Here is an 11,882-nt window from a genome sequence, read left to right as displayed (position 1 = left end):
ATATAGATTATGGGAGATTACGGACTCAATGAAACGTTTCAATATCAGAATCATCGGCATCCCCAAGGGGGTGGAGAAAGAGAGAGGTCTAGAGGAGATATTTGAACAAATTGTAGCTGAGATCTTCCCTAATCTGGCAAAGGAAACAACCATTCATGTCCAAGAGTCAGAGAGGACCCCTCCCAAGGTCAATGAGAACATACCTACACCAAGTCACGTCATAGTGCGATTTGCAAATATTAGATTCAAGGATACAATATTGAAAGTGGCCAGGGTGAAGAAATTCCTTACGTACAGAGGTAAAAATATCAGAATAACATCAGAACTGTCTACACAGACCTGGCAAGATAGGAAGGGTTGGCAGCGTATTTGAAAAGCTCTATCTGAGAAGAACATGAAGCCAAGGATCCTTTATCCAGCAAGGCTGTCATTCAGAATTGATGGAGAGATAATAGATAAGGACCTTCCTTCCAGGATCAGCAGAAACTGACTGAATTTGTAACCACCAAAACAGCCCAACAGGAGATATTAAGGGGGGTTCTATAAAATAAAAAGGCCCCAAGAGAGATACAGAACAGAAATGTACAATCTATAGAAACAAAGACTTCACAGGCAATATGACATTATTAAAATCTTATCTCTCAATAATCACTCTCAATGTGAATGGCCTACATGCTCACATAAAATGCCACAGATTGCAGATTGGATAGTAAGACATGACCCATCCATTTGCTGTCTACAAGAGACTCATCTTGAACCTAAATATAAATCCAGACTGAAAGTGAAGGGATGGATTTTTATACCAATGGACCTCAAAAGAAAGCCAGGTAAGCAATTATCATATCAGACAAATTAGATTTTAAACTAAAGACTGTATTCAGAGATACAGAAGGACACTATATTATTCTTAAAGGATGTATCCAACAAGTGGATGTGACAATTATAAATATCTATGCCCCCAACAGGGGAGCAGCGAGATACACAAGCCAACTCTTAACCAGAATAAAGAGACATATTGATAATAATACATTAATAGCAGGGGACCTCAACACTCTGCTCTCAGCAAAAGACAAATCACCTAAGCAGAAAATCAACAAAGAAACAAGAGCTTTGAATGACATACTAGACCAGATGGACCTCATAGATATATAGAATACTACACCCCAGAACAACAGAATACTCATTCTTTTCGAATGCACATGGAACTTCCTCCAGAATAGACCATATACTGGGTCACAAAACAGGTCTCAACTGATACCAAAAGACTGAAATTATTCCCTGCATATTCTCAGACCACACTGCTTTGAAATTGGAACTCAATCACAAGGAAAAATCTGGAAGAAACTCAAACACTTGGAAACGAAGAACCATCCTGCTCAAGAATGATTGGGTAAATCAGGAAATTAAAAATCATTTAAACAATTTATGGAGACCAACGAGAATGAAAACACAAATGGTCCAAAACCTAATGGGAACTGCAAAGGCGTCCCTAAAGGGAAAAACATGCCATCCAAGCCTCAATCAAAGAAAGAAAAATCTAAAAATGTAGTTTTTATATTCTCACCTCAAGCTGAGCTGGAAAACGCAACAGAGACAGGGCCTAATCCAGCCACGAGGAAGTAGCGGTTGATCAAGATTAGACAGAAATCAATGAATTAGAAACAGTCACAGTAGAGCAGATCAACAGAACTAGAAGCTGGTTCTTTGAGAAGAATCAATAAAATGCATAACCACTGGCAAGACTTATCTCAAAAGAATAGAGAAAGGATCCAAATTAATAAAATTATGAAGAAAGGGGAAGAGATCACAACCAACACCAATGAAATTGGAAGGATTCATTAGAAACTTTATCAAAAGCTTTATGCCAATAAATTCAAACAATCCTGGAAGAGAATGGGGCCCTTCCTGGAAACTATAAACTACCAAGACTGAAACAGGAAGAAACTTGCATTTTAAACAAGATGATTATCGAAGAGATTGAGTGGTGATAAAAACCTTCCAAATAACAAGACGTCAGCGCCTGACGGAGTCCCGAGGGAATTCACCAAACATTCAAAGAAGAAATAAACCTTATTCTCCCATGAAGCTTGTTCAAAAAGAATAAAAACAGAAGGAAAGCTACTAAACTCATCTATGAACATATTACCCTTGATCCCCAACACCAGGCAAAGACCCCATCAAAAAGGAGAATTACAGACCGATTCCATGATGAATATGGATGCCAAATCCTCAACAAGCATCCGAACTAATAGGATCAAACAGTACATTAAAAGGATTATCCATCATGTACCAACAAGTGGGATTCATCCCTGGGATGCAAGCATGGTTCAACATTCACAAATCTATCAGTGTGATGACATCATATCAACAAGAAAAGATTCAGGACCCCGCATATGATTCCTCTCAATGATGCAGAAAAGACATTTGACAAAATATAGCATCCTTTCCTGATTAAAACCTAGAGTGTAGGGATAGAGGGTACATTCTCAATCTCAATAAACCATCTATGACAAAGCCCACAAGCAAATATCATTTCAATGGGGAAAGCTGGAAGCCTTCCCTTAAGATCAGGAACGCACAAGGATGTCCACTCTCGCCACTTATTATTCAACATAGTACTAGGAAGCCGTTGTAACGCAATCAGACAACAAAAGGGATCAAAGGTATCAAATTCAGGCAAAGAAGAAGTCAAACTGGCTCTTTTCTTCGCAGATGACATGATACTTTCCTATATGGAAAACCCAAAGGAATCCACTCCCAAACTATTAGAAAGTTATAGAGACAGATTCAGTAATGTGGTCGGATACAAAATCAATGCTCAGAAAACTCATAATTTTCTATACCGGGACAATGAGACTGAAGAAAGAAGAAATTGGGAATCCATTCCATTGGTATAGCTACCAAAACATAATGCTATCCTGGAATTACTTAACCAGAGACGTAAAGAGACCTATATTCTAGAAACTATCAAATCACTCTTGAAAGACATTGAAGAAGACACAAAAAAAAGATGGAAAAATGATTTCCATGCTCATGGATCGGAAGTAAATAAGCATAGTTAAAATGTCCATGCTACCCAGAGCAATCTACACTTTCAGTTATCCCAATCGATAAATACACATGACATTTTTCAAGAACTGGAACAAATCATTGCCCTAAATTTATGTGAACCAGAAAAAAGGCCCCTGAATCACCAAGGAACTGCTGAAAAGGAAAAACAAAGCCGGGGCATCATAATGCAGATTTCGAAGCCTGTACTACAAATCTGTGATCACAAAGACAGTATAGTACTGGTACAAAAACAGACACATAGATCAATGGAACAGAATAGAGAACCCAGAAATGGACCCTCTCGCTCTTTGGCAACTAATCTTTGAAAGCAGGAAAAACATCCGAGTGAGAAAAAGACATGTCTCTTTCAATAAATGGTGCTGGGAAAATTGGACAGTAATGCAAAAGAAATGAATTGACCACTCTCTCACACCATACACAAAGATAAACTCTAAATGGATGAAAGACCTCTATGTGAGACAGGAATCCATCAAAATCCTAGAGGAGAACATAGGCAGCCACCTCTTTGACATCAACCACAGTAACTTTTTTCATGACACATCTCCAATGACAAGAGAAACAAAAGAAAAAAATGAACTTGTAGGACTTCACCAAGATAAAAAGCTTCTGCACAGCCAAGGAAACAGTTCAAAAACTAAGAGGCAGCCCATGGAATGGGAGAAGATATTTGCAAATGATACTACAGATAAAAGACTGGTATCCAAGATCTACAAAGAACTTCTCAAACTCAATACACAAGAAACAAATAAAAAAATGGGCAGAAGGTATGAACAGTTTTCCAATGAAAACATGCTAATGGCTAACAGACACATGAAAAAATGTTCAAAATCATTAGCCATCAGGGAAATTCAAATCAAAACCACACTGAGATACCACCTTACACCAGTTAGAATGGCAAAAATAGACAAGGCAAGAGACAACAATTGTTGGAGAGGATGTGGAGAAAGGGGATCCCTCCTACACTGCTGGTGGGAATGCAAGTTGGTACAGCCACTTTAGAAAACAGTGTGGAGGTCCCTTAAAAAGTTAAAAATTGAGCTACCCTATGATCCAGCCATTGCACTACTGGGTATTTACCCCAAAGATACAGATGTAGTGAAGAGAAGGGCCATATGCACTCCAATGTTCATAGCAGCATTGTCCACAATAGCTAAATCATGGAAGGCACCATCAACAGATGACTGGATTAAGATGTGGTTCATATATACAATAGAATATCACTCACCCATCAAAAAGAACGATTTCTCAACATTTACTGCAACATGGGTGGGACTGGAGGAGATAATGCTAAGTGAAATAAGTCAAGGAGAGAAAGACAATGATCATATGGGTTCACTCGTTTATGGAACATAAGAATTAGGAAGATCGGTAGGAGAAGAAAGGGAAGAAGAAAGGGGGGGCTAAACAGAAGGGGGAATGAACCATGAGAGACTATGGACTCTGGGAAACAAACTGAGGGCTTCAGAGGGGAGAGCGGTGGGGGAATGGGATAGGCTGGTGATGGGTATTAAGGAGGGAACGTATTGCATGTTGCACTGGGTGTTATACACAAGTAATGAACCATGGAACTTTACATCAAAACTAGGGATGTACTGTATGGTGACTAACATAATATAATAAAAAAATATTATTATTAAAAAATTAAAAAGATAGAGCTAGCATATGTTCCAGGAACCCCACTTCTGAGTATATACCCAAAGGAACAGAAATCAGAATCTTGAAGAGATATATGTACTCCAATGTTCACTGTAGCGTTATTCACAATAACCAAGAGATGGGCCTAAATATCCATTGAATAGATAATGTGGTGTATACATACAATGAAATATTACTCGGACTTAAAGAAAAAAAGAAACCATGCTCTTCACATTAACACTCACGAACCTGAAAGATATTATATTAAGTGAAGTAAGCCAGAGACAGAAGGCCAAGTATGACATGATACCACTTATACAAGGAATCTAAACTAGTCAAAATCACAGAAGCAGAGAGTAGAATGATGGTTGCCAGGTACTGGTGGGTGGGGGAACAGGGAAGTATTGGTCTAGTCAAAGGTTACAAAGTTTCAGTTTTAAGATGAATTATTTTTGGAGTTCAAATGAACATCACAATGACTACCATTAACAATAACGTGTTGTACCTTGAAATCTGCTTAGAGAGTAAATCTTAAATGTTCTCACCACACATCCACAAAATGGTAACTTTGTGAGGTGATAGAAATTAACTAACTTTATTGTGTTGATTGTTTTATACATTAAAATCATCACAATGTATGCTTTAAATTCAAAAAATTATAAATTATATTTTAATTATATTTTAATTTTAATGTGTACCATGCCAAGGCACAAATATCTTCTCCTCAATTTTTGACTCTCCTGGGACCTAAACTGTGCTAAAGCTCTCCTGAAGCAGAAAGGAATAACCAACAAAATTATTCTTTGCTTTTCTTTCCACCATGTTACATTTTCTCCAACAGGACAAAGCATTTCCGTTAGTCCTGCTCCTTTCTGTAAAATCCTCAAGGTTATGGGCTGTAACTCTTGTACACAAACAAATTCTCTCACATAATTACCCCTAATGAAGGTGATTTCTACTATCACAACTCTCCTCTGGGTCTCTTGGTCACTGCAATCCAATGACGTCAAGTCACTAATTAGCTTCTAACTACTTTAATGGTTTTTCTTCAATCTATGTGCTGAAGGTACTTCAAGGTATAAACAGTGGAGATTAAAGTCTGGAAAGGCATGGGTTCCCCTACACTTGTACCCCACCAGTGGATCCTGAAGAAGGTTGTTTCTCCCAGACTATGCAATATAAGGCTAGGGACAAGAAGGGCACTGTTGTTCTGCAGCCTCCTAATTTGGTCACAACAGGAACAGAGAGAGACAATTAGCCCTCACCCTTTCAATTAATTTTTGAATATTCTACGTCCATGTTACCTAATAGATGCCCAAATATCTAAGTCTAAGAAGTAACTGAAGGCTATATTTCTTCGCTAATACCAGGATGGGTTTAGCCTTTTAATTGGATATAATTTTATTTCAATACAACCTTTTATAATTTTATCATTGAATTAATTTTTGGGGATGGGTCATGCTTTCAAAAGCCAGAGAATTAGAGAATATTAGAATTAGGAGGGAGATTTCTTCTCTTTTTTTTTTTTTTTTTTTGAAGATACACAGAGCACCATGAAGGGTATGTGATTTGCCTAAAATTGTGATGATATTTATTGAGAGGCAGAATTTCAATAGATACTTTGTATAACTCAGGCTACTACTTCTCTTATAGTCCACAATGTCTTTGAACATCATTTGTTGATTTGGATTTCAGGCTATTTTAAACCTTTTAATTAGAATGCTCTTTGTTAATTCATGACTAGAAAATACAAGTAACATGAAAATCCAAATATCTTGCCTGATATATAACCTTCTTGTGAGAAAAAAAAAAAAGAGGATAGCCCATATATGATCACTATCTTTTACAATCTTATTAATACTATGTTAAATTATTTATATTGCTATTACACAAAATGTTTGATCCAATTATTTGATGATCATATATAATACATCTTTGTGAAGCAGGGAACAAAGTTATCTAAAATTTGAATCAAGGGGAATTGAGATGAAGGGAAGAAAAAGCCTAAATATTTCCTAAACATGGTTTTGATAAAATGATACAATATTCTCATACTCTCTTTATAGACCCCAATCATATAACAATTACTATCCTAAGTGATACTTCCTAAAAAATATTCTTGCTGATCTTTAAAAGAAAACCCATATGAAATTGTTGCTAATTTTGTTGCCAAAACTCCCCCTTATGAACAATATTTAAATCTCTAAAGAACTTCATCCATACTTCTGGACTTGTCAGATGAGGTTAAGTTGAAAAAAAAAGCATTTTCCTAATATATATGGGCAAATATCCTATACTTGAAGCTGCAGTGGAGACTAAGAAATGATCCTCTTCATGTGATCCTTAGTTGCATATGATTGGTATCAATTTCTAGAGGTCTCTGAAAGTTATTTGTAATCATCTAGTTTACTGCTATTGAAGACAGAAGTGAGATAGCGACAGGTAGAGTGAATTCTTTGCAAAACTGTGAAACAGGACATTTTGCTTTAGCACGTCTTCCTTTTTGTCTACTCCTTTGTCTCTTAGATTCCTGAGGGCTCCAAGTACTCCACCAGCTACTCTGGACCTGAATTCAAATACTGCATTCAGCCTTCTCTCACCTCTATGAAGACAGTCCATCCTGGCTACGGACATCCTCTATTTCCTTCTTATTTAAAAGCAAACTTTATGATTCATCTCTGCAGAGCCAGGTCTATTTCCTTAGGAGATGTGGAAGTAACAACTAAATACTTACTAAGCATTAACGACTACAAATTACAGGACATATCCACACACCCCATTTCATCTTAGGTAAGTGAAAGCACTTTGCCAGTATCCTTACAAAGACCATGCACCAGCATTTATCTCCAGTGAGCGTTACATCTCTGATCCAGATCTGGGGGGGAGTCGAGGGAGTGGCAATGCTGAAAAACTTGTGAAAGATGGATCTTTGATCTGAGAGAGAGTTTGCTGGCCTCTTGTAAACAATACTCCCACTTACTTCACTTAATACACCAGTCATAGTATCCAAAATAGAAGTAGTAGGAAAAGATCTGGCAGAATTTCAAAAAGGAGGGACCTCAGGGTCACCCAGTACAACCCTGTATGCATGCATTAATTTAATTTCAAATAGTACAAGAAATGAAAGATTGGTCTTTGCAAGAACACATCTACTAATAAGAAACTCATTCTTGGATGAATCCAGTCATACTATCTTTGAGCATGTAAAATTATGAGATAATACTCTGATTTGAAACAACGCATTTTATTTTATTTTATTTTATTTTATTTTAAATATTTTATTTTTTTGTGAGAGTGAGAGAGCACAAGCAGGGGGAGCAGCAGAGGGAGAGGAAGAAGCAGGCTTCCCGCTGAGCAGGGCGCCTGACCTGGGGCTTGATCCCAGGACCCTGGGGTAGATGATTAACCAACTGAGCCACCCAGGCACCCCTATTTTTTAAAATTTTATTTATTTATTGAGAGACCATGTATGAGTGAGGAGAGGGGGAGAAGGAGAGGGAGAGAGAGAGAATCCTCAAGCAGATTCTGCACTGCACGTGGAGCCCCATGAGAGGCTTGATTCCACAACCCTAAGATCACGGCCTGAGCCAAAACCACTAACAGATTTTTTTAAAATTTAAAAACCATTAACATAGTTTTTAAAAATTTTAATAACTTTACATTTTCACTATATTACAGCAGTTTTATTTGGTGTAAAAAGATACCTATTTCATTTAAAAGTAATGTGCTAGCCAGTGAAGGAAAATGAGGACTCATCAATGTCACTAAATAAAAAAGAGATGATTATTAGTAAGTGATCTCTCAGGAGACAAGTTACAAACCTAACTGCTCTATCGCCAGTGCACAGCACAGTGCCCTGAGAAAGGAGGCATTTACTTACTTACAGAGCAAATCACCTAAGGAAGAATGCATTTATATCAGAACTAAAGGATTTCTATTTAGAGTACACTATTTAGAGCTTCTGTAGCTCATCATGTTGGTTTTCTATATTGAGAAACCCAACTCTTGATTGAATCAATTTGCCTACTATTTTCCCCCATGGAAAACAGGGTCTTTTCTTTTTTCTCGCCGCCCCCCCCCCCCAAGGAACCACTGACGTGGAAGCATAGAGCTTTGAAGAAGATTTATTAGGAGGATGATTCCTGTGGTGATTTTCTCACATAAGTGGATTATGTGTTTTATTTCTAAGGATACCAGAAAGTCTTCTCTGCCACCTCTTTCTGCTGTATCTCTAGAAGGTCTCCCTGGGAGATTCATTCCCTGTGCTTAATTTAAGGCTTTGCTGTTTCTGACAGGACACATATGAACCCCTACTAGTTGGTCTTGTTGGGTATCATTTCCTCGCCTGCTTCTAGGCATTCATTACAGTATTTGTGTCTAGGAGTCTAAGGATCAGGGTGTTTCCCAGGGAGGATAGGCCATGCTGTACCTGGAGTTCACTTAAAAATAGGCTACCAAGAAGTAATGAGGAAGGGAAAACGCACTGAGGAGAATGTGGTGGCTCCTCAAAGACAAATTTAATCCATTATATTATCTTACCTCCAGCCTGTTCTGACTTCAGACGCTGTTGTTAGTCTCTTCTGAAAATCCTAGAGCCATAACTTTGATATAATTGGTGATGATATGTGAATTAATTCTTTGGGGGAATTTTCCAGAGAACTGGAGATTTGAAATATAGGGGTGAGTCACTGAATTTGGTTCCAGGAAGTTAAAATTATTCATCACATGCCCTGTCTTTATGTGTAAATCCTCCAGCAAAACTCAAGGAAACACTAGGCAATTTGCAGTTAAGAAGACATTGCAATTTAAGAAGACATTAATATCAAAAACTGCAGATAATTAGAAACCACTAAAATAAGACACTCTTCCAAAGACCTGATTTAGAGGTATATAGTGAGAGATTTCTTTACATTTCACATTTTATTTTTCTTATTCACTATACAATGTTTCCAAGTTCTAGATAGCTTATAAAAGTATAAATAACATAAAAGGGAGAAAGTGTTGATAAAACAGAATGCAGAATAACTGAGTAAAAAAGAAGAAACATTGTTTTTCCATGCTCTGAATTTCTTACTATGAATACTACTGTATAATACAACTATAATTTTTAAAAGCCCCACCAAATCAAATAAAATGTCAGTCATAACTCAATAATACATCTGTGGCTATTAGCAACAATGGCTGAGCTTAATGAAGCTTAACATGAGGGAATAATTGAAAAGAACAAATGCACTAGATTCCTTCTTATAATAGAACTCCAGGAAGAGATGAGTCACAACTCTAGGAAGAGTTCCAATAACCTCTAGATTTTTGGGTTTTGCAAGGTTTTGTATTTTAGTTCATACAATTTGAATAGAGAAGGGAATAAGATCTAATCACTCAAGGCAATGATTCTGCCTATGAGCTCTCACACAATCTAATGGTGTCTCTTTATCTCCTGGATTTTTTATTAATAAATAAAATATGCACAGAAGTACACATGGCAGATCTTGCACACCTTGTAAGTTTTCCACAAAGTAAACACTTCCATGTACCTATCAACCACATCAGGAAACAGAACATTACCAGCACATCAGATGCCCATCCTGTCACCTAACAGTTCTTATTCCCCTTTCAGGATAACCACTCCAGGAGCCTTTTTAATATCATAGATTAGTATAGCCTATTTTTGAACTTTACTTAAACAGGTTCCTATACTATACACAATTTTGTGTCTAACTTTTGGGGTCAACATTGTGAAATTGTCTTCCTCTGTGTTAGCCATTCAAAAAATTGTTATGCAGTTTGTAAAAAAAAAAACTGATTCAGATTTTGGCTCTGTAATTTCTTAGACTGGATTTCTATAATGTCAAGAAAACATTTCAGATTTTCAATTTCATTTGTAAAGTAAGTAGATCACATTTCTCAAATTCATATAACTGGATATACCAATGTCAAACATCTCAACAACTCTCCCATCCATCCCTCTTTATTATTGTTATTATGCTGGCTATATAATTTTTAATGATGCATGAAAATTCAGACACATAAATGTAAGTAGAAATTAGAACATCTAAGGAGGGAAGTGGGAAATGAAATGAAAGCCATGCTCACTGATTGATCTTTGTCTCTCTCCTATTCAGGTAACAAGATAAATTCCTTCCAAAGTCAATGAATGAGATAAATCATTCCTGGGTGACCGAGTTTGTGTTGCTGGGCCTCTCTAATTCCAAGGAGCTCCAACCTTTCTTGTTTCTCATATTTTCACTACTTTACCTAGCAATACTGCTGGGAAACATTCTTATCATCCTCACTGTAACCTCAGATTCCTGCCTTCACAGCCCCATGTACTTTCTGCTCGCAAACCTCTCTTTTATAGATATATGTGTTGCCTCTTTTGCTACCCCCAAAATGATTGCAGACTTTCTGGTTGAGCACAAGACTATTTCTTTTGATGCCTGCCTGGCCCAGATTTTCTTTGTTCACCTTTTCACTGGCAGCGAAATGGTGCTCCTTGTATCCATGGCTTATGACCGTTATGTTGCTATATGCAAACCTCTCCACTACATGACGATAATGAGCCGCCGTGTGTGTATTATTCTCGTTCTCATCTCCTGGCTTGTGGGTTTCATCCACACTACTAGCCAGTTGGTGTTTACTGTTAACTTGCCTTTTTGTGGCCCGAATCAGGTAGACAGTTTTTTCTGTGACCTCCCTCTAGTGACCAAGCTGGCCTGCATAGACACTTACGTTGTCAGCCTGCTTATAGTTGCAGACAGTGGCTTTCTTTCTATGAGTTCCTTTCTTCTCTTGGTTGTCTCCTACACTGTGATACTTACCACAGTCAGGAACCATTCCTCTGCTAGCATGGCAAAGGCCTGCTCCACACTGACTGCTCATATCACTGTGGTCATACTGTTCTTTGGACCATGCATTTTCATCTATGTGTGGCCCTTCAGCATTTACTCTGTTGACAAAGTCCTTGCTGTGTTTTACACCATCTTTACTCCCATTTTAAATCCAGTTATCTACACTCTGAGGAACAAAGAAGTGAAGGCAGCTATGTCAAAACTGAAGAGTCAGTATCTGAAGCCTGGACAGGTTTCTACAGTTGTAAGAAATGTTCTTTTTTGGGAAACAAAGTAAACATATACGACTGTAACTACTGTAGCCTTGTCTCTACACAATTACAAATG

The 11,882-nt window shown here is 37.5% G+C and overlaps 1 protein-coding gene across 1 annotated transcript; it reads left to right on the top strand.

Annotated features, from left to right (window-relative positions):
- The first annotated feature begins 10,842 nt into the window (after positions 1 to 10,842).
- Positions 10,843 to 11,832, top strand: LOC103681137 (olfactory receptor 4K15-like). The gene has a single exon (XM_008710653.2). It carries the CDS (start codon positions 10,858 to 10,860, stop codon positions 11,830 to 11,832), a length of 975 nt encoding a protein of 324 aa, XP_008708875.1. The 5' UTR covers positions 10,843 to 10,857.
- The last annotated feature ends 50 nt before the right edge of the window (positions 11,833 to 11,882 follow it).

Source organism: Ursus maritimus, unplaced genomic scaffold (assembly GCF_017311325.1).
Source record: "Ursus maritimus isolate PB19 unplaced genomic scaffold, ASM1731132v1 scaffold_93, whole genome shotgun sequence".
NCBI lineage: Eukaryota > Metazoa > Chordata > Mammalia > Carnivora > Ursidae > Ursus > Ursus maritimus.
This window is presented reverse-complemented; position numbering and strand designations above follow the sequence as displayed.